Below are 23,582 nucleotides of genomic sequence, written 5' to 3'. Positions count from 1 at the left end.
CACCTACACCCTATTTAGAATCACTAGTAACCAAAGCACCCACAGCAGGGCCTCAAACGACCTGCAGATTCAAAACCAGAACCTTCCTCTTGTGGGATAACACAAGACACCCTTTTCTTCTTCCGTTCTTCAAACTTTAAGGGTTAGCTAAGCGGATATAGTGGTTTATTATACAAACACTCTTTTCTTTCTTATTTATATTTGGATACATTTGGATGCGCTTCTGTAAATTATGTATCAAGCTACCAGAATGTGTGGCCCCCTCATATCTGATAAGGATCCTGCATTATTGGTATTCACATCAAGCTATGCAACTTTGATGAGACTGGAGTACATCTACACCCTATTTGTCATCAACAAGCAGAATATTGGATGTGTGATGGGGATAGTGGGTGGGGTGGGGTGGGGGGCTTAATTAATTTGATTTAGTTCTTTTATCTCCTGTTCAAGCTGTGGTTTGCAGTACGATGTTGAATTTAACACTAAAAAGAGTGTAATAATGAGAGCCTCAACTAAAGACTGGTAGCAAACTATTTCCTGATTCTGTTTGGGAGGTAAAGTTTTAAATGTGGTGACTTTAAGTTAGTTATTTAACTCATGTCATCAGGAATGATGGCCAATGTTGTAAACTGTATGCGCAAACAAATATGCTAGTCTGTAAATTCTACAGGTGCACGGATGATGTTAAAATAACTCCTTTTAGAGGCTGTTGTACTGTATTTCATGCAGCACATTTGTGGTGCACTTATAGTATACCATGACAGAGCCTCAGGTAGCATATTATTACTTAGGCTTCCATGATGGGAGCCTTTTTATTTTTTAATTTTTTTACGCTTGGCATTAAGTTATGCTAGAATTGACATTTTTATGCCCCACAAAACCAACAGAAAGGTGACAGAATAATTTTTTTCCCTTCATATTCTACTATTTATTATTATTTTTTATTATTTTTATTTTTTACTATTATTTTTATATAATAATTTTAGATTTTTAGAATTCTTGTTTTAATTAATTTTTTTTTATTTATTTTTGGCAATTTAATTTTTTTAATATTTTATATCTACTTTTTTTTCCCTTTATTTTATTTTGATACGACAATGACGTCGCAGATTTCCAGCGGACCGTAAGCGGGCGTGGTTAGAGGGTTTTCGTTGGGCCAATCAGGAGCGCCTAATGCTAATGAGCTGCAGGAGTCGATGTGGTGAGCGGTTCTCCGGAGTAGAGGAGTAGAAAGCGGCGGACTGGAGTCAGTTAGATCATTGCGTGTTTCTCTGCATATGAATCTCTGGATGGCTGGTTAACCGCACAGGAAGAAGAAGAAAAACTCTTAATAGTGCCTCCGGTTATTCCGACGTGCCGCTGTTTGTTGCGGTAAAGCGGATATTTCTCACTTTTACTGGAGTCAGAAAGAAAAGCGGCAAGATGAAATACAAAGTAAGTGAAGCGCCGCGGGCTGGATTTGATGCTACATCTCAGTTTTTTGTGTTATTAAGGCTGGATATTTGTTGTGTTGTTTAACCTGGATAATGACAACACATCTTGATGCTGTCGGAGACTTCTTTTTGAGTCGACGTGGATGTGAAATGTTAACGCTTCTGTATTCGTGGCGGTAATCACAACTTATTTCAGTGAATACATCCGGGTTTCTTTTTTTAAATGAACTGGTTAAAAAAATAAGGGGAAACTGCACTAATGAGTTGCTGAAACGTACCCTTTTTTGTTTCTGCTTGATGTGTGTGTGTGTGTGTGTGTGTAAATGTGCTGCACGAGTCAGTATGCGTCGCTTTAAATGTGCAGGCAGGTTACGTTTTCCACCACAGGGGCGTAAAGAGAATTAAAATGAAACCAACTTTGGGGCCCCCTCCTTGCACCCACCACTACATTAGATTAGATGTTTTAAAAAGGAGTATGTGGTTATGAAAGCGGCTTTAAAACTGGTTGTAAAAAAGTCTTTAGAGAAGATTCATGGTAGTGGATGTGGAGTGTCATTACATTGTTGTTTGGCTTGGCTCCTTGGAGATCAAAATGCTCAGCTAACAGCAGGTTATCTCCATAACAGCTGAACCCCCCCCCCCGCAGAGATATTTAGTTTAGTGCTGCGAATCTGTGATTTTTATCCTGTTTTTGAAGCTGTGGATGTTTTATGTTGGTGGGTTTTCTTTTGTGAATAAACCTCACTGTAATGTGGTTTAGGATGCTGTAAAATCAGACCAGCTCTCAAACAGACAGAAAAGACTGTTGTTAATGCTGTCAAATGCAGTTACGGGTATTAAAAGGGAAAGTCACCTCTGCATCATCGGCTACAACCACAGGTCTTTACGTCAGGGTTGTAGACAATTGGAGGCTTCGACAGTGATGGATGCAGCAGCTGGATGTCACTTCATCAGGAGGAAGCTTTGAATTTACTCTGGATGTGATTGCATTTTAGCACTTTTCCTTTGCTTCATGTTCTTGGGTCTGAGGTCTTCCTCGCCCCGTTAAAGGGCTATAGTCTTTTGTGAGGATTTGGGGGATTTTGAAGGCACTTGATTCAGTTTTTCACTGGCTGTTTTCTGAAGTGTGAAGTAGCTGTTTGCCTCAGCGTTGGCTGGGATCCTCTCTGCTATGAGGTTTGGCTTTTTTTCTTCAGTCTTCTGGTCACTCTTCAGCAGATTTGTGACTGGAGGGCGTGCTCGCTGCATATGTGCGTCATGCTCACTGACTCATTGTCCTGTCAAGTACACAGTTCACAGAGCCAAGGGTGATAGTTTGGGTGTGAGGCCAGAGGAGGATTTGAAAGTGGGGAAATAACTTCGAGCACGTCTCCATGGTCACTGTATTCACCCTGAACAATGAGACTGATCAGTGCATGCTAATAAATATGATAAACACCACCGTTTCAGGCCGTTATCAGCCTGTAGGAAGGATATCTGTGCAGTATACACACTCCGCTCTCTGACGTCTGACTCCTTTGTTTGTCACATTCAGAAGATAGCCAGAGCGCAGAGATCATGTAGACAACGCTCTTTGTTTACAATAAACATATCCACGTTATGCAAGGCTGTGGCAGAGGATAGGAGGGTGAGAAGTCAGCCCCAGGCTCCGGTTAGGTGACACATTTCACGTCACTACTGCGATTATCTAGTTTCAGCCAGTCGCAGCTCCTCGTTTAAACTTTAAATGGTTTCAGAGTTTACTGCATCACATCCCGACAGCCACCCGATATTTACATCTATATTAAGAACGTCCCTGTCCTCGCAGAGTAGTAGTGTTTCAACACATGCTTAACGAGAGAGGCCGACCCCTCCCCCTAATGTGCTTCACGTGACCTGAGGTGAGGCGCCGCGGTCTGATCAGACGCCTCTAGAGATGGTTTCCAACAGGTGTTCAGGTGTGAAACGGAGGGCCTTTTTCCATAGGTCACCAAATGCGTGTAATCCCCATGATGATCCTCGCACAGGCGGATCTCTTCCAGGGAAATGGAGGACAAAGAAAGATGAGACATAAATTAGTCTGAAGGGGACCTATTTTGCTTTTTCCTTATTTTCTGTCTTGTCATTACTGTTACAGAGGCGGATGGTTATATTTTTAGTTTCCCTTAATGAGGTCTGTGTTTAGTGAGTAATCCCTGTGAGCCAAAAGCTCGGGCTCTAAACGCTCAGTTTCAGACAGTTTTTTTCTACCTTTGGGTCTGAGCGATGTCATAGAGCAGAGATATTCCTCTTACGGCCATCACAGGCACACAGCTATGGTTGTTAGTACATGAAGCCCCACCCACCCAGCCCTCTGTTTGTGAGGGGCAGCCAGTCAGAACAAAGTTGGCCTCAAGGGGGAGGAGCTAAAACAGCTTGTTTCAGACAGAGCAAAGCTGTTCTGTAGAGTTCAAGAACAAAATATGGAGATATATAGGATCATGAGAGATTCAATTTGCTTATTGGCTTGGAGGTACTTCACATACCATAGTATAAAGACTGGAAACAGGAGGAAACTGCCAGCCAGGCTCTGTCCAGTGCCAACAAACCCCAACAGTAACACTAAAGCTCCATAATTAACCTGCTGCTTTTTGATAACAGGTAAAAACGATCAACTCCTTTAATGCTTTTGAGTTAAAGCTCTCTATGTGATGCCTTAAATGAAAGATGTCCCAGCTGGAAGTTGGACTTGGACATGGAGAATGTACTCATTCTCTCTTTAACTCCTTGCCCAGAACTGTCCTTTTAAAGGGTCGTGACACAGTTTTAAACACCCAGGGCTCATTCCTTTGTAGCTGATGTAACCGTTGTAGAAATAGCTCCACAACCAAAGTGAAGAGTGATTAGATGAAGCCAAACTCTGGCCCAAAATGTGCTTTTCAAAGTGTTTGTATTTTTTTTAATGGGTTCAGGTTCTAGGCAGTCAGCCAGCAGTGAAGGGAACTGGAGGAGAGAGCATAGCAGACATTGTTCTGAGTGAGGAGGAGGATCTGTGATGCTGAAAGGGCCTGCAGAAAATGAAAAGGAGAGGAAGTTGTGGGGGGAATGAGAGGGCAAACAGAGTTGGCTGTATAGTGGGGGTCGAGCCGGTGGGGTGGGGTTGATGGGAGTCGGGGAGGTCGAGGAGCGCCCCGTGAGAATGAGTGCATTCCAGGCGATCGTGCATGGGAAGGTTGTTCAGAGGATGCACATGATTGTTTCAAGGTGGCCCTTTACATTGATAATGAGCCTTACAGCAGGGGTTCTTTTCTTTTCCCAGCTTGTTTGCTTATGCAGGGGGTGGCATTGTGTAGGCCTTCCAGAAAGAGACATTTGTATTCTTCTGAAAGAAATTCCTTCAGAGGAACCCAGTGCCCTTTTCAAGAAAATTCTGCAAGTTATATGCACTTAAGCATTATTTTACGTTGCCTTTTTCCCATCTTAACTTCCTAACTTAAAAGCATTCATTATTCTGTGCCTGCTCAGATGTCTGAACAGTCACATGTAGCTTTTGTAGCCCATGTGTGTCAGTAATTTCCTGTCCCTTTGCCCAACTTTGCTCCTGTGTAAGATTTTCAGTTAGTGCAAAGAGCTACTCCCCCATTGTCAATGAATAGCGACCCCCCCACCTCCCCTCTCTGTGCCCTCGCACCGTGAGCCAGCCATTAACATTTGAAAACAGCCAGCGAGGAGACAGACTACAATGTGGACTCGTTTTAGAAACAGACTCACCAACAATGCAAAGAACCATTTCCATGGTCGAGCTCCTCCTTCCTTCCCTAAAGGAATGCCAACTATTTCACAGGGTCATCCTTCAGGATCTAGTGGGCTCCCGTCAACTCGGTTCGACTGCACGGAGAGTCTGTTTAATAGCACTGAGCTGACCTGTGTGCACTCTGGATATGTGTAGGGTAGAAGCAAAGGTCCTCTAGCATCGTAGTTTTAAAGCATGTGAGATTGCATTAGTCTTCTTTGTCATGTGACAAAGCTGAGCAGTGTGTAGACAGTCGTTTGGGGGAAAAGCAGTTTTAAGAAGCTGCTGTATACAGGTAAAAAAAACATTGCTAAAGGTTTTAAATAATGAGGTCAAGGTGTAAATGACATGAATTCAGAGTACTCTAAACAACCCATTTGAGGCTTTTATTCACTGTTTTTCCCCCCGCTCTGTATGATGGAGGATGATATGTCCAGTACAGCCATCTAAGGTAAATTTTACTGTGAGTGCAGAAGCCCCACTCGAGGGGCAGCCAATCAGAACTTAGTTAGAACTTAGTTCACTGTCTGTTCTAGACAGTGGGTGAACTAAGGGGCTACCCCATGGTGGAGTCTAAGATTATTATTATTTTTTAGGCATGAATCATGTTGTTGAAATCAACCTAGTAAGTCCTCTTAAACCACTCCCTTCTTCCTTTTAAACAGTTACTCATTCATTTCCACACACCCACTTTTTAAAATACTTGTTTCATCATTTTCAACGCTTTCCCTTGAGCAACGTCCACAGAGCGATTTTTATTCAAAGAAAACAGAATCTGAATGGTTTTTCTACACAAGATTCGTCTATGAAAGTTGGTATAAAATGAAAAGATGGCTCATTTTGGGAAAACAATCTTAAGTTTATGATCAATCAGTCAGAAAAGTTGATATTTATGAATGAAAATATTCCTGGTATTGCCGTTTTGGAGTTTTTTCCATTTGTTGGCCAAAACAACCCACAGCTGTTGATTATTGAATCTATTTAACATTTCATACACCAAATTATCCATTCAGATAAAATTTTTTTTATATATATATACTATCATCTAATCATAATGAGAGTATCCCTTAGTTTAAAAAGCACTTAATCAAATGCAGTAAAGTGTTAAAAGGGGGAATCATTATCCTTTTATCTCTGATGCCCTTCATGTTTCAAAGGGGAAAGATGGCAGCCTCTGTTGTTTGGGCTTTGAGATCTTTGTGTGCCGTGAAATCGAAGGGACATTGAAGTGAATCTCCATCTCATTGACTATTCCTATATGTAAAACCAATCAATGTGGCCCTGCAGAGATACCCCGAAACATATTTCACATGTCGGCTAATGCCCCCTGGAGGGATTAGTGCTCTTGTCTCTGGGGGTTACTATGATGCACTCATGTACCCTCGGTTGGCATCAGCACCAAGCTTGGAAGTAATCCACGAGTCTCCTTTGCCAAAACTGAGCGTCTGTTGGCTGGAGGCCCCGTGAATACCATTTGTATTCACAGGACTGTTGTATATTTGTGTTGCCGGTACTCCTCGACCCGTTTAGGTGCAGTAAATTATATTTTCAGGTCAAAAGTCAGTGTCAAGCTCGCAGTTATTCACCGCTTTGCTCAGGCGCTGAGCCAGACTCACGGATCAGTTTCCTCTCATAGCCCTGGATTGTGCTGGCAGAATGCGAAAGCTGCACAAGCCGTTACACTTTTGAGAAAATATCTCCAGTTTCAGGCCTGATTATAGGTTAGGCTCCAGGACCACAGCGAGGGAGTCCAAGATGTGACAAGATAGCACAAGCTCGGTGGTAGCCTGGATCTCTCCGGGTTGTGCAGGAGCCAGGAAGCGCTGCAGGCTAAGGAGTGGGTCAGAAACGCAGGAGATGTCAGGTTACCTTATAGTTTGTGTGACAGTAGAAAAACAAACAAAAAAAGACGACTGGGATGAATGGACAGAATAAGGAGGAGCCGCATGATAACAGTCATTTTACCCAAGACGTTACACAAATCAGATCATTTCCTGTGACCTCACCTAAAGTGGTTGAGTGTTGCAGTTGAGTCCTGCCCACGCGGGATTTCATCACAAGTTTTTACTGCTATAAATTACTGTGAGTGCACTCAAAGTAAACACAGTGGCAGACGTACTGCCGCAGGAATGACGACACTAAAACACTGTAACAAAGCATTACTGTTTTAATAACCTTAACATAAGAAGCAGAAGCTGGGTGAAAGCCACACCCCCTCAAATCCCAAATCTGCATTTAGTGACCTTTTTTTCTGCTTTGGGCAGCAAATAACAACTAATAACAGTAACTAATAACATTCTCAGTACTATAATGACGAGTCAAATTTCTGTAAACCTGGTGAAGTGAAACCCAAAATGGACAACTCCTAAGTGTACTGGTTCTCTACCAGCTTTATTTAGCTCTTTAGCTTCATGTGGTTATCAGTTTTTGTGACATTTGGACAGTTTTCAGAGATATTTGTACAAGAAGCAGCCGTCCATTAATATGTGTCAAGTAGTTAATACTAGAAAGAAATGAAAGAAAGATGATTTTGACTCAAATAAAGGATCAAACTAGCTTTGTAAAAGGCTTTGGGCAAACTTGTAAATCGTACTTTTCCAATGTGTCTGGGAAGCGTCTCAATAATCCAGGTCGTGGCAGTCTTAAGAGTTTAAAAAAACCAAAAACAAGTATCTGGACTTCTTTAAGTTTACCCCCACTAGGGTTTAAATATCTGGGACTCTCCACCTTAACTTAAGAAGCTTTTTAGAAGAGAGGTGAAACATTTTCACAGACAGGAAGGCGTCCAGTTATCTTCTTTCTTTTCAAGATCTTAAGATAATTACTTTTCCACAGTTCAGAAGCACTTTAATGATTTATATCGAGTACAATTCTTAGCAAATGCATCCAGAGAGGAGAAAGGGGCTGAATGCAGTGAAAATATAAAAGATTTACTGTTGATTATGAAGTGTAGTTCGATCGTCATCTCCTAAATAAGAGCGAAACTGACATTTTCCAGGGGAAGGCCATGATTGTGACACACTTTTCATCATTCTCTGACTAGACAGTTAAACTGAGATATTTTTTGAGCATCTGAGGTTTGTTGGAGCTTGCGGCGTGGTCAGACGGCAACATGGCGCATCACATCCCGTCAAAGCTGCAGCTGCCATGCTGTTGCTGTTTATGTTTCAGGGTGTGGAGATTTCCTCGCAGCTCGTGAATCACAAATGAAGGAGAAGGTGGTGTTGGTGGGGGTGTCATATTTACACTGTGGATACAATAGTCCTTTTTAATCAGCGCTTGGCAGGTTGAATTTACTCTAATTCTGCCAGAAGATGTGGAAAGAAAAGTCTTTACACAAGAAAAATGAATGTTTACAATCAGTCACAAAGCCCCCCTGAAACAGTTTGTTCTAACCACAAAACTAAAATAAGCTATCGATTGATTACATGCAGCTACAGCTCCCAGTTGCACTGTAACTGTGTCGTAACCGTGTATTGATTTACACTCGCTTGCATAAGATATCAATCATTGTGGAGCTGCGGGGAATGTGCTGGGTCACGTTCCCCTGTGTGCTGGCTTTAAATGACACGGGCCTTTTTCGACAGGATTTTCTCAGAAATAGCCGAGGTGAGATTTCGCCGAGCCTGCTGTGTAATTATGTTAATACACGGCCACTGGCAGGGCTTGTAAGGAGGCTGTAATCAGAGGGTCAACCTTCCTGAAAACTGTCCAAATGAAGAAATTACCATGTACTCTGAGCTCTGAACCGCTTCCCATGAGCCCTTCCTACCCAGAACCCTTCACACGGCCCATTTATTTGAACTGGCTCTCACCCGCAGCAGGCCGCGCTCTGAGGAACGGCTTGTAAAAGTCATCAGGTCCTCATTACCGTCATTACTATAATTATTTTCTATATTTAACCATGCGAAATGAGGCCAAATGAGCGTGTACGAACCACCCCGGGACACGTGTTACAGTGGTATGGCCCCAATTGTGGCACCAGTGTTCTCACAGTCAGAGCGTACCACTTTTTTTGGAGCAGGTTGTTTGTTTGGGCTGAAAACGTCCTCGTCGCTTTGAAAGCCGAGGCGCTCTCATTGCTGTGGGGACGCGGGTTTCTTCTATGTGGTGTGGCTGTGGCGGTAAGGGAATTCAAGTATTTGTGAGCTTGTTTAGCCAAAGCCACCTTCATTATTATTAGATTGATGTATACCCCGGAGAGGCAGAGCCAAAACCACCCAGAGAGCTCTTACTGAAAGCAAAGGTGGGGCCCTTTTCAGCAAGTGGTGAAGTTACGTAAGGTTTTTTTTTTTTTTTTTTAATTTCGGGAAAGGTCAGAACAGGCTCGCAAATGGGATGACGTTTTAAACTGCTTGTGTTCAGGCAAGACACTGATGGGAAGAGGGGAAAGAAAAGCCTTGGTGATGTAGAGGTTTGAGTCAGAGGGGATTCAGACAGACTGGACAAACCTGGACAGACTAATAAAAACATACCAGATGGGAAGGAGAGCTGTTTTAGTGCCACATGTTTTAAAAGACAGTAAATCAAACCTTAAACAAAAAAAACAAAAAACGTGGAAATAAAACAAACCTGTCAGCCACAACATTAAAACCCCTTCCATGTGAAGAGAAAGACATCAACCATCTAGTTGAAACCTGGCCCTATTTTAGCTCTACGCACCTATGCAACCCTGGCATTGCATTGCAGTGACGCTCCTCAATGGCAGTGGTCTCCCTTTTCAAGGCATTGCACCTCACCATGCATTAAAACCTGAATCCCATGGCACTGATCTGGCCCCTCAACTCCCCAGATCTCAATCTAGTTGAGCACTGGAAATATCCCGGAGCAAGTCAGATACATGGAAGCCTGCCCCGACTTATAAGAGTTAAAGTATCAGCTGCTGACGTCTGGGTCAAAGTTGTGCAGGCACAGCAAAACCGGTTGGTCTTTCTACTTAGGTTTAGTCTTTTGATCTGTCCCCCCTTTTATTTAACTTTAGATACATTTTAGGGTAGTTCAATTTTTAAGGCCTTTTTTTGTTTGTCCTTCACATTTTATTCTCCTGTGGTAATGCAGTAGCAGCTCTCTGTTTTCTCAGTCTAGACCAGAATTCGCTCACCAAAACACTATTTCTTCTGCTTGTGATTATTCCAGTTTGTCAGCAAGATTGCAAGTTACACCATAAAACTCATTAAAGAGGTGGAGCACGGGTCGAAGAAATCACCCATAAAATGTTGGTGTGGCTCAGATTACTTCCTTGAACTTGTTAAACAGGACATTACCCCTCAGTGACCTTCTGCTTACTGTCTGGCTTTAGCTAAAGATACACTAAAAAGCTGTGGTGTGGTGGATGTCAAACCTGACACTGATGCATTCTTTCTTACAGTAGCGTCAACGCTTTTTTATGTTTGTTTTTTTACATTAATCTTACATTCATATCATCTTATACATAAACTTGGTAAACTCAGACATGTAGCTCTCAAGCTCTACAAACCAACTGTTCAAACCTTCTGTTTGTAAGAGGCAGCCAATGAGAAGAAAGACAGCTAAAACGGCTGTCTTTCTTCTGAGGGGCTGTAGTATAATAAGGATTATCTTAGAGCGATGATTCAAAGCAGGGTTCAAGAAAAACTAAACGTGGAGTTGCGGTTATCACATTAGGGCCACTCTCAGTGTCATCAGTATAGACTGTACCTGAACAAGGTTTCGATGAGTCACCTGAAGCTGTGCGGCAATTAAAAGGTCTGAAACTACGCAAATATAGATACATTACATATACATATAGAGACAATAGTGATACATCTAAGCCACTGCTTCAAGACGATTCGAGGTCATGAACAGAAATGTGTTACAATAGTTGCAATAGGAAGCAGCTGAGCGCCTTTCACCTCGCTGAGTGATAACTTCCTGGAAGTTATACCATACTCATGTGTGTGTGGATGCAGCAGAAGCACCCCTCTCTGACACATGGCAAACACACGTGTTTACAGGAGGATCAGTGGCAAGCGATGGAGTCTCTGTGCTGCGGCTAAGTGCTGTTTATGACGCCCGGTTTAATAGCTGGGTTCACCTGCTCTGGGTGAAGACAAAAACACGACTCTTCCCCTTCTGCATCACTTCAAAAAGGGCCTGCGTGTAGCTGGCAGTCATTACAGCCGACAAGCTGTTTGTTTAGTGTGATTAAAGGTCATGTTTGGTGTCTCGCATGACCCTTCACATCCCAAATACCATGCTTGAAATCTGCTGTGGCTCACCGTTTTTCGACTCAGATGCTCTTTAACCGTTCATTGATTTATATTGCATGCTTCTTTACAGACAAGCTGCGGCACTCTAATGCGAAGTAAACTGCAGTATGTGTGTGAAGAGAAGGGTGTGAAAATGTGTCAATCAGGCTGCTTCCTGTTAGGATCTCTGTGGTACCAGGCTCACCACAACGGATGATAAATATATTTATATATATATATATATATATATATATATATATATATATATATATATATATATATATATATATATATATATATATATATATATATATATATATATATATATATATATATATATATATATATATATATATATATATATATATATATATATATATATATATATATATATATATATATATATATATATATTCATAATATTTTTTTTTTTTTTTTTTGTACAGTATCACAGTCACGTCAGACTTCCACAAAATCCAGATGCAGAAGTTTACTCACTGCCCCTACTGATCACTACAGTTATTAAAGTGCAAATGTTTGCAATGCTTATCAGTCTAGTAGTGCAGCCTCTGGGAGCTGGCAGTGGTACTGTGATTGTGGTATCTTCTACTATTACCCCTCTTTGTTTTGTTGATATTACCTTTACTTCCTCATGAACTTTTGCATAACTGGAAAGAACAGCAATAGAAGGGGAAAAATCAATGTGTTTTAAACTTAACTAACACTTGTGACGGGTATAAATACATCGTTTCTTAGACCAAAAACTGAAGAGAACATCATTTTTGGTAAAAGGCCGGAGCACCATAGATGCTATCACCCCTTGGTGTATGAAATATATTTTGAAGCCTCCAATTTGGTATTTACCACATAACGGCAGGCTAAAATGACTTTTCAATAGTAGAGCAGGACTTGGGCTTGGGTATTGTTGTACAGCTATTACAGGGAAGCGAATCAGCCACAGAGACCGAAACAGTTTCTTGCATCAGGCTGTAAACATTTTTATTTCTGCTGTAAAGTTGGACTGTCTTTTAACAAGAGAGTCTGTGGGACTGACCTTTGGAGCCAGGCTCAAGTGGCCATTAGTGGAACTGCAGTTAACCACACTTCTTTGTTGGGTTTGTTTTTTAGCTCTGATGGTTACCTGCTTGCATCATGAAATTAAAGTCATAGAGACTTGTGGTGAAATATGTTTTCAATCTGCTAAAGATTTCCCGTTGGGGTTCATTTATGTCCTAAGATTAGTATAAAATCTGCACTGAAGCCTTATTAAAGCATATGTACGAACTACAAAAGGCAGCTGAGTGTGGTTTAGACGACAGATGCAGGGTGACAGTTCCTGTTGCACATTTTCCTCCACCGGCTTGCATCTCTGCAGACTGAAATTGCTGGGTGTGCTCACACTGGTGGTTTTCAGTACCTTTTTCACGTGAAGGCACGGCTCAGTTTGTGATCGTGCGCGCATGCGGTCTGCAAAATGGGCGCTTTCATTTCGACAGCTGGTCACAGTGATCACTAATTAGCAGAGACAAAGGAGCATGATGTGTGCTATAGTGTCTGTCGGGTGATTTAATTTCTCCTCTGAGCATCAAACACAAAGCAGTCAACCACAGCAGCAGAACTGGCCTCATGCAAAAGCAGCTCATACCTTGTAGTTTGTCTGCTATGGCTTCCAAATCACCTACACTGTGACCTAATTTAAAGAAAAACAAAAATCGAACCACAGTATGGCTGTATTCATGTAAAGTCTATCAGATCTTTCATTAAACGGTAACCACAGCCCTCTATTGCTGATAGAGCAGGTGACACCCACTGTAGCCACAAACGACCTAGATTAGTTTTCCTGCTGGAGTCACCTGTTTACTTTACTCTGGTCTTCCATGTTAGGCACGCAACATGTAAACAGATCTGCAAAGGACAAGGAAAGTGTGTTTGAGCAAGCTGTATAACCCTATTTTAAACCTTAACTTTATGGACTCTGGACTTTCAGTAGTAATAAAACTGTAAATATTCAGCACTCTATTGTGCTTTCGACTTGTCTTTGTGTCCAAAGGTCGTCCTTATGGGACTCTTGTTTACTCTTTTTTTGTGTGGCTATTTTAGAGGCCAAAGGTAGTGGGGGAAACGTTTTGCTTATGTTCTATCATATTCATCATCATTCACTGTTACAGCAAATGTTCATAAAAACAACAGACACCATTGGTTTTAAATAAAGAGGTCATTGCACGTGCAAGTCATTAGTTTCAGACTCCTCTGTTTGTGCTTACAGAAGCCCCGCCCACCTGTTGTTCTTACCTTGTGTTTGTTAGGGGTAGCCAATCAGAAAAGGGTTGGCTTAAAAGGAGGAGGAATGAAGCTAGATAGTTTTCCTTTCTTTTTTTTACACACAGAGGATGGAGTGGGGGATAAATAAGTATTATTTTTAAGTGGCATAGTGTGTTTTCCTTGTGAATCAATAAAAAAAACAAACACTTAGAGGTTTAAACAATCTAACAGTAATCTAAACCTTGAGTTCAAAATCTGTCCTTATATGGACGGCTGTATTTCCTCATATATTCAGACTTTAATTGAAGCAGGAGCAGTTATCAGCATTTTTGTTTCCTCCTGCCAGCTTTGATCAAATTAACGGAGCGAACAAGCATCCAGGTCTGCTCCCATTGGATGGCATTGACCCCTAGGGCTCATGCTCAAGCTCGTCGCAGCTAGTTAGGTGGCAGTGGGTGATAGTGAGGGTGTAATTGTGCTATGGGTGTTGCTGGCTAATGGCTCCGACGCAGCACTGAGACAATAGCCAGGGAGGCCCGCCCCACAGAGAGCGAGAGAGATAACGATGTTACTAACAGCGAGTTTCACATGGGAACTGCTTGTATCATGCTGATAGGAAAGAGGAAGGCCGAAGAAGGTTCAAGAAAGCCCCAAAGTAGAAACAGCCACAAAGTAGGCTTCCTTATTCCCACGGTGAACCGATGAAAGGTAAGATACAGAAAGAACAGATCAGAAAAAAAGGTGGAGTGAAGAGATATACAAAAACTGAGTGGCTGTCCTGTGTGGAGCTCTGTTTGGCTGCTTCAAGTCACAGTTTTTAATCTAAATGGGCAAGTAATCCAAATAAAAATATCATTTTTATCCTCCAATCAGCTCGTTTCATCTCATGTAAATGTAATCCAGCTCAGAAAGATTATAACTGGTGCTGACTTGGAGGCAGTCAGGGCTACTTTATCACTACTGTGCCACTGTTGGTTATTCATTACATATTTTTTTTCATTTTATCGCTTAAGAAGAGTCATAACTGAACAAATAGGAGGCGTGTTGCTTCTTCTTACTGTGTTATGAGGCTCATCTGACTGGTGAAGGTTGTCCTTTTTTTTTGTTCATGAACTGATGATTTTGAGTTATTTTCAGCTGTTATAGAAACTTGTGGACTGGCTTTGTTTGTCCCTAGTTTTAGCATAAGCTAAATTTGCCCATTCATTTCTGTAGGGCTTTATTCTTCATACTTTATCTGCCTTACATACTTAACTACATCCACATTAGAATCCCCATGTAGACTAACATGCATATCTTTGGACTTTAGAAGAAAGTTAAAGTACTTGGGGACCATGCAAGCTCCTCACAGGAAGTAGAGGAGATTTGACTCCAACACGTTCAACCTATGAAGTGATAGTGTTAAACACATTGCACCATCATGCAGCCCAGGATGTCAAGATCACAAGAGTTTCATGTCAAGAGAATTCAAAAGATTCTCTAATCTAGTGTGATCGTTGTTGAATTTCTGAAAAGCTAAAAACAAAAGCAAAAACCAGAGCAATAACCACTCGCTTTTCCCACTTTATTAGATGTTAAAGGCGCACTTGAGCAAGCCGCTTATTCACTAATTGTATTCATGGACTTTGCATTGATCGCTGTTGCGTCCGGCAGTTCCCAGGATTTAAAGTTGTGGGCATCAGGCAGTTGAAAAGGAGTATTCATGCTCAGTTAACTCCTTCCCTGGTTGAATAAAGGCTAAAGGAAGAAAGACTGAGGCAATTAGTCTTAAATGCCCCTCTCAGACACAGCGGCACGCTCCGGGGCTTTTCCTATCTCCAAAATCTGCTGTTTTGAGTCATTATCCCTCAACCCTCCGTAGACCTTTAGATAGCTGTGCCCTCAAGCACGAGCTGAGCTGAGAAAATCCCATCAAGTTCAGATTTGGTTTGAAAGGCATCTGGTGTGGAGCTGCGGACCAATGGCAGCGCAGCGAGTTCACCAGCATGTCATTCACTGAAGTATTTAAAACCTGGCGTGGCAGACGGCAGTAATGTGTAGTATTAGGTTAGTTTTGATGCTTCAGATAAGAAGTGATTGATACTGCTCTCATGATTGTTGCTGGAGCTCGTTAACTCATTTTCTTCTGGAGCTTTTTCTTAATAACTTTCGATTAATCCATAAAACATTTATATATCAACGTGTGGGTTTATGTGTGCTCATGTGTGTGTAGGTGAATGTTTTTTTCTTTGGTTTAGCATTGTGTCCTGCAGATAACCCGCCTGTAAAACCGCCACTGTTGTTTTTCCACTCAAACCTGACAAACAGCACGCAGCAGGAGCTGACAGCTGTTGTAACCACGTGCTTGTTGTGTTATAATTAAGCTGACACGTATCTAAACACAGTCTGACCTCTGCTCCCGCAGAACCTGATGGCCAAAGCGTTGTACGACAACGTGCCGGAGTCCCCCGAGGAGCTGGCCTTCCGGAAGGGGGACATCCTGACCGTCATTGAGCAGAACACGGGCGGCCTGGAGGGCTGGTGGCTCTGCTCCCTGCACGGCCGCCAGGGCATCGCCCCCGGGAACCGCTTGAAGCTGCTGATCGGACCCATGTTCGAGGCTCAGTCGTCAGGCGCCGCTGCCGCCCCTTCTCCATCTCAGAGCTATCAGCAGAAGGCCAACTCGGGGTCCCAGGGCCTCTACCAGGTGCCCCCGTCCCTCCAGAGCCCACAGCAGCAGAGTCAGCAGAGCATCTACCAGGTCCCACCGGGACAGGACGTCTACCAGGTCCCGGGGAGGAGTACTCTAGCAACTGATAACACACCAAGCAAGGTGAGACAGAGCTCATCAGTCAATCTGTCAGCTAGTTTGGGTTTCCTTTATTGAATCAGTCCAAAAAGGATAAATCACTATGGAGCACAGCAATCAATAGTGACCAGCTGATTTCACTGATTAGTGCTCCTTTAAAGCAAAGGTGAGGGACTCATCAGTGAAACTACCTGGTAAGCTGATTGAAGAGAAAAACTATTATTACTGAGTCTTACTTTTTTCCCCTAATGGTTTTTCATTGTGTTTTGAATTTAAATGCACTTTTACAGGCTTTCATCTGTAGCAAAGGGTCACACATTAATATTTATCAGATAGAGCATCAGAAGAATAGAAAATAAGAAAATGGAGAAGGTTTAGAGTAGCAGAAAATGGAGTCTGGTCTGTTCCCGACCTCTGGAGATGGATATTTGGGATCACATCGGATTTCAGCTGTAACATCAGCTGTGGCGGGTGTGGGAATAAGATGTGATGGGACATGGCATTTGCGCGTTTACACCGTGACTCGTCAGGCTCGGCTTTCAGCAGCGCGAGGGTGCGCACGGAAAGCAGAAAGGCCAAAGAGAAGATTGCAGCTCTGCCATGCGAAATGTGTGCAGGGTGTGCCGGGCCTGGCGCTCACCACAGAGCAGGGTAGTGTTTTTGTGCACGGCTCCCATTTGGCTTTATTCCTGTATTGGCACACTGTGTTCAGCAGAGCCAGTCTAACCCGCAGAAAGGCAGCGAGTATGGAGAGAAATTGTGGAAAAGCAAACAGTACAGAGCTGTTTTTTGGATTTTGGTGGAGCCCAGCTGCATTTAAATGCTTTAAACATGGTCACTGGCAAACCCACTGGACTTGGTCATTTGCAGTATAGCTATATATACACAATTCTCCAAACAGCGTATCCATGTATTCATCATTTTATGGCCTAGATCGTATATCATTTAAAGTGTATGTATCTTAATTTGCCTACTAAAAAAAGCATTTAATAGTCTTAAGTCACCTAGTTATCAGTTTATCAGTATTTATACTCATAATTATGATCTAATTATTATTACTATTATTATTATTTCATCGTCATTTTAATTTCTGCAACAAAACACTTTCCTGACTATTAAGTAAATAAGTCTCTTGTGTTCGGTGTCTCCAGTTAGCGATACTGCTGAGCCAGCTGAAGCCCTCTTTACTTGCTCTTGTTTTACACTACCAGACGTCTCGTACACTTGATTTAAATGCATTAAACAAGGGTGAGCAGTTAGCATGTCATTACCTCATTACACATGGAAGTCACTGGCAGGTGTGCGTTAAAATACGAGGGGAGGAAATTTCCCTGGTTATTCAAGCGTTTAACTAGTACGAGCATCTCAGACCAAGTCTTCCCTTCAGGAGGTGGATGGTAATTACATGCTGAATGAGCTTTTGATATCCCAAGGGCTATTTCTTTTAAAAGAAATCAGCCCCAGCCATCATAGAAATGAGCTAAGGTGTTCATTTTAGTGGATAAACAGGCAGCAGGCGCCAGGGGCTTAGAGGACTTACTGTGATTCACTGCACAGGAGTTGCTGTGATAAAGTCAGTCGGAGACAGGGGGCTGTGGGGAGAGACCTGTCAATCACGCCACACACACACACACACACACACACACACACACACAGCAGTAGCAGCAGACCTGTCAAGCAACACCTCTCTTTTTCCGTAACAGGCTGCGAGGCTTAGCCGAGGAGCGGTATTAAAAAGGCTTTGCGATAACATGGAAAATGAAATGCGCTCCTAATGAGAGTGTATTTCTGTGCCGTAATCGTGTTATTGGAGAGATTATATTAAGTCTTGGACGTTCGACTGGCCCTCCAATCTGCGGTTATCAAAGTGCTGCAATTTTCGGCGGTTGTTCCCGTCTATTGAATAGAAAGATTTCGGCTGCGTGTGTGTCGGTGCGTCATGACAAGGCTCCGCTGTTTTCCAGTGCTGTCTGAATCTTGGACAGAAGCACCATCGCCCTCAGTCGCCACAGCCTGTTCTGTTAGAGCCGGTTATCTCTAGTGAAACACTAAGGGAAAGGAGAGATATTGTTTGTTCGTGCTCACCAATTAGCTTTCCAAGATTTAAGGAGGAGCACCTCCAAAGCTCAGATTAATTTCACCCCGCATAAAACATTTATAGAAATAATCGCACAAACAAACCTACAAGTTGGTTCATTTTCAGGTTTATGGCTAACTAAACAGAACAGTTTGCCTCGGTGGTTGTTTTTACTATAAAATTTTTCATTTCAACCAGTTACTGACCAATTAGAGCAATGCTCCATTTACAGTCATATAAAAATAGCGTTCAGCTCTTTCAAATACTCCGTTTTATCCCTTTTCTTAGCAGTAATTAAGAAGTTACTCTATTGTTTAGCTGAATTTTATTTGAACTAATGTTCTGTTTTGAAGCCAAGACTCGTGTGTGGTTTGTGTTTTAAATTTGCTTTAATTCTGACTGTGGAAAATAGCTCAGGCTCAGTGTTTGGAGCCATTTATTATGTCCCAAGTGACAGAAAAACATCATCTCTCAAAGCTAAATTAAAGTGAGGCTGTGATACAAACCTATAGTTATGTTAAGCCATCCTGGGTATACATACAGGCCTCAGGTTTGGAGTCACTGTATGTTTTTGGTAGAGCAGAGACATTTAGTTTCATCACAGCACACTTTTTAAGGGCGTCTAATTATGAAATTATGGTAAACGCTGTTTTAAAAAGAAGAGCCTCTGATTGTTTGCTCTGAGCTCCACGGTGTTGCGCACCAATGAAATCTCATCCCGATCGGTCGAACGGTGTGCGCCCTGCGTCAGAGTATTTATGGAAATATTTGTTGCTGGTGTGAAATCCAGGCTCTGGCCTTTGCTCTTGAAAGCAGCAAAGGCAGGCTTGTTTACTACAGCTCGTCAGTGTTGATGACAGGCCGGGCTCGCTGACTCACGGACTCGTGTCGTTTTAACAGCGGCCGTTTTGATGTCGTCACACGCAAACATGCGTTTGGTTTCCCAAATGGTTTTTGAGACTGATGCCGGCTTCCTAGACTGATAATCCCCTCTCGTATTACTCCGAAGCCGTCATCCCATCCTGTGGAGAGAGGCCCCCGTATGTCATGAATGTGTCCTCGGAGTGGGGGGCGGAGGCGGGGGGAGGGGGGTGTTGCGTGCCAGGCCTGCAGTGCAAATCCAGATTGGCGACTGGTTGTTTTCCCCTTCATGTGGCGTGGGGCTCCGGTATATAAAGGCACACTGAGGTTTGGCGCTCGCTGCCACTCTGGCTCTTCGGTTTGGTGCTGCGGCCTTATCCTTGGGTGACCCTCCTAGGAGGGTGAGCTACAGCCGCCCCACCTCCCCCTCCCGTCCCCTCACATAGCCTTCAAACTGGGACCGTGTGGGATGGATGCCATGGAGCTCTCGGCCACACAAAGAGCCTCCTCACATGGAAGCCAGGAGCAGCCTTTTATCATGTGGCTCCCAGAGGCCCGTGTTTCATCTCAGCCTCCTCCTCCTCCTCCTTCTTCACCATCTCTGAAAGGTGTGTCTGTTTTCGCCTCGGTCACTTTTGTGACTCAGGCGCTGAGGTCACGGCGCCCAGTGATGGGCTGGGTTCAGAGTTCAAATATCTGCCCTTATCTGCTCCTTTCAGGCGGCCTTTTCATTCCTCCCTTCCTGCCTTCGTGAAGTCTGCTCCTTGTATAGGCATTTCCTCCTCTCGCCACGTCGTAGCCGTAGATCCAATCTGTTCATTGGTGCCGTAAAGAGCACAACAAAGGGTTTAATGAACTCAACACACAACTCAAGGAAGTGCCCTGATAGCGCTTTGTAGACTGCGAGGGTGTGCTCGTGTACCTTGATAAAGCTGTGCTTTTTGAAGTAACCAGGTTATGTGAGAAGAATGTCTTGTTTGTTTTCCTCGGCCATATTTTCTCTGCCTAATCACGCGCACGGCAGTCTCAGCTGCAGATAAGTGAGTTATTTCTTCCTGGAGGAGGCCGGCTCCTTCAGACGCTCGCCATAGTGATGAATCGCTGGCCAGCGAGATTCGACCAAGAGGGCACGGCCATAAATCAGTCGCACCAAAAGTAATCTGCCCTGGGGTGAGTGCACTGACAGGACTTTCTCCTCTGAAAAAGTTTGAAGCAGACAGTGTGATAAAGTTGCAGAGGAAGGGCAAGAGAAGACAGGAAATGCTTTCTTGAAAGCATTTATAAAAACCAGAGCTTACATATTTTATCTTCTGTTTTTTTTTAAGCCGGCCAACAATCCAAAAAACCAAAACAGATTCAGTTTCACATCACAGAAGGCAAACAAAACCAGGAGGTATTTACATTTAAAAAGCCAACGCCGGTTTCATTTTGGCATTTTCAGCCACACTAGCAGCTCTTTGGTTTACAGCGTGGGTCTGTCACTCCACTGCTGGACAGAAATATCTCTCCGACCACGGGATGATTGGCATTAGATCTACTGCAGACATTCGCCTCCCCTCGATGATGAACCCTCATACTTGCATGGCACTTTTCTACTCGAACCGAACAGTCAAAGCACTTTTATTACAAGCTGCATCCATCCATCCATATAATAATTTATTCTACATTTCAAGTGCTTTTGAACCAACACACACTCATATAGTCTGGGGTTCAATAGTACACAGAAGAGTTTTAAATAGATGCACAGTTTCAAGTAAACCTTTAAAGTGTCTAACATTAAATGTTTTTGTTTTTTAAATGAGGATAATACACTGACATAAGTGTCCTCACACACACACACACACACACACACACACCTGTTATATCCTCATTAGATCCTGTTAGATCTTTGATTCTGGAATGGGACTGTGAAGAAGTGCAACAGAAGAAGAGTGTTAAAGTACAAAAATAAGCAAACATTTGGGTCGTATAACTTATAAAAAAGGAGCAAACACATTTTTTTCCTTGTCAATAAATAAAGTTATGCAGGTGAAAAATATTCTATATCCTGGCTACTCACTACTTCACCTTTGAGGTATAACAAGCTTTCTGCTGGTGAGCACCACCTGCCTTCTTCATTTACATCCAACCAAAGTTTCAGGTCATAAATCCACTCTGACTGTGAGGTGCTGCTGCTGCAGCTAACCATTTGTTGTCTCAACAACTTTAAAAATTAACTGCAGTGTTTTGCTTTGATTTTTATCGCGAATTGATTGAAAAAAATGTTTCCACTTGTGCTATTTTCATTCATTTTGGAAGCCTTAGCCTCAGCAGTGTAGGGGAGGAAGAGGCAGGTGAAATAAGAGCTAAGGGACTGTTATGTTTTTTCATAATGTATGGTTTCAAAATCTAAAGTTTGAGGATAAAATTCTGGTCATTTTTGGGGGGGGGGGGCAGCTGTGTGTGGGCCCTTGCCCAAAATGTCTCTTGGATAATCCAAGAGCTTAAGAGCTTCCTCACTCCACATTATCCTGCTTTTTCCCAGAATTCAGAGGATTTTCTCCCGGTATATTTTTCTTAGAAAGAAAACACCAAGTGTCGGAGTCATCTTTCGTCTTCTCAGATATTCATGCCACAGGATTAAGTGCCGCTTTGATCACAGAGAATGAACGATGATCCCCATTAGAACTGAGAATCAGCCCATTCTCTTTTCACGCTCCTCATTAAGCCCGCTGTCTGTTCGGGTTTAGTCGCTCGGACGTGCTTCGGAGACGGCCGACGGCCTCTCGGGATTCGAGACTTAATTACCTGCATCAATTAGTTTGGCGCTTTAATGGGCTGGTGCAGCTCTGAGTGGCAGAGGGGAACTTTACCAAGTTGCAAAACACGTCTCTGTGCTGTGAATCAGCAGGAGCCAAAACACATGCAGTCATACACAAAATCACGCTCCTACCTAACATATGACTAATAGCGTGCCTGCTTCCTGTGCCCTCAGGTGACCTTCATTTAAAAGTAAGCTAGCGGCGCCGTGCTGACAGAGCTGCAGATAGGAGCAGAGCGGAGATGAGGAGGTGTGAATGAGGAGACGGGTGGAGGAAATTCAATAAAGCTGTTGCTACATTACCGGCGGTGTCATTGTCACCATCGTTTTATACGCCGCGCTGTGGTGAAAAGCCTCGTTAGGGTTGTTGATGTTGATGTGTCAGCAGCCCATTAGTGTGGGTGCAGATGGGGGTAGTGGCAGTGTGTGTGTGCAAGTAACCAATGAAAGGGTGTGAAAGGATGATATCCGGGGAAGTGTTGCCACACAGAGATGCCATAATTCACTCTGAGGCAGTCATGAAGAAATGAACTTACTCAGATGAGTGAAGGACAAACCAACATAAGGTGTCTTAGCAACCTGGGCAGGTTTCCAAAATGGCTTTATGTGATCTTGGCTGCAGGAACACAAATATTTTTTGGGAGAAGACCTGCCCCTTTTTTTTTTTTGTTTTGACTTTGCCGGTGGCGAGCGTGCCGTCCAAAAACTGCTATTTGGGTTCGTCTGGGTCGAGATTAACTCTGCGCTCCAGATGGTTTTAACACACTGAACCATCTGGGAAGTCGTCCTGGGAAACCGTTTGGAAAATGACGGGCACGTTCAAAAAATACTTGGCAGGTGATTGAGCAGTCTGTCTATCACTGAGTGTGACCAGCGGAGCCAGCTGGTGAAGCAAACTCTTTTCAAAGCCAGATGGGAGAAGAGGGAAGACCTTCGCCGTCGGAGCTTTTCTTCCAGGCCGTCTGCGGGCCCTTAAAGTTATCTTAAATACACTTTCACTTGGAAAAGGAAAAGGCCTTAAAATATCACAAATTTAGCTGGTGGAATCCCCGAAGATGTTGAAGATGACGCTAATCAGACTGTTTGTTGTTAGTCTGCAGAAATGGGAAGAATTAAAAATCAGCTTATTGTTCCTGGTGGTTAAAGCCTGTGCCTGGAAAGAGAGAATAAGATATCTTCTTGAGGTCAGTTACTGGTCATTTTAAAATAGCATAGCAAGTATAGTCTTACTTTAATTGTGTATTTTGGTCTTTAAAGTTATTTGGACCGGTAACCTGTAACCCACTTGTCCCCCATGACCACTGAGATAGACTCTTGCTTTCAACCACGAGTTGGTTAAGTAGTTAAGAAAATAGATGGATCTTTTATAGAAGGTCTTAAAAACGTATACTTTTCCTTCCTGTT

General features: G+C 43.0%; 1 protein-coding gene across 1 annotated transcript in view; it reads left to right on the top strand.

The window, feature by feature from the left end:
• The first annotated feature begins 1,195 nt into the window (after positions 1-1,195).
• Positions 1,196-23,582, top strand: part of nedd9 (neural precursor cell expressed, developmentally down-regulated 9) — a 34,985-nt gene continuing 12,598 nt past the window's right edge. The window contains exons 1-2 of the mRNA XM_031756798.2: positions 1,196-1,434; positions 16,057-16,464. Coding sequence (XP_031612658.2) covers positions 1,423-1,434; positions 16,057-16,464 — 420 coding nt within the window. The 5' untranslated portion in view covers positions 1,196-1,422. The remainder of the gene's footprint in view (positions 1,435-16,056; positions 16,465-23,582) is intronic.

Source organism: Oreochromis aureus, linkage group 22 (genome assembly GCF_013358895.1).
Source record: "Oreochromis aureus strain Israel breed Guangdong linkage group 22, ZZ_aureus, whole genome shotgun sequence".
Lineage (NCBI taxonomy): Eukaryota > Metazoa > Chordata > Actinopteri > Cichliformes > Cichlidae > Oreochromis > Oreochromis aureus.
The sequence above is the reverse complement of the archived record's forward strand: the minus strand, read 5'-3'. Positions and strand labels throughout refer to the sequence as shown.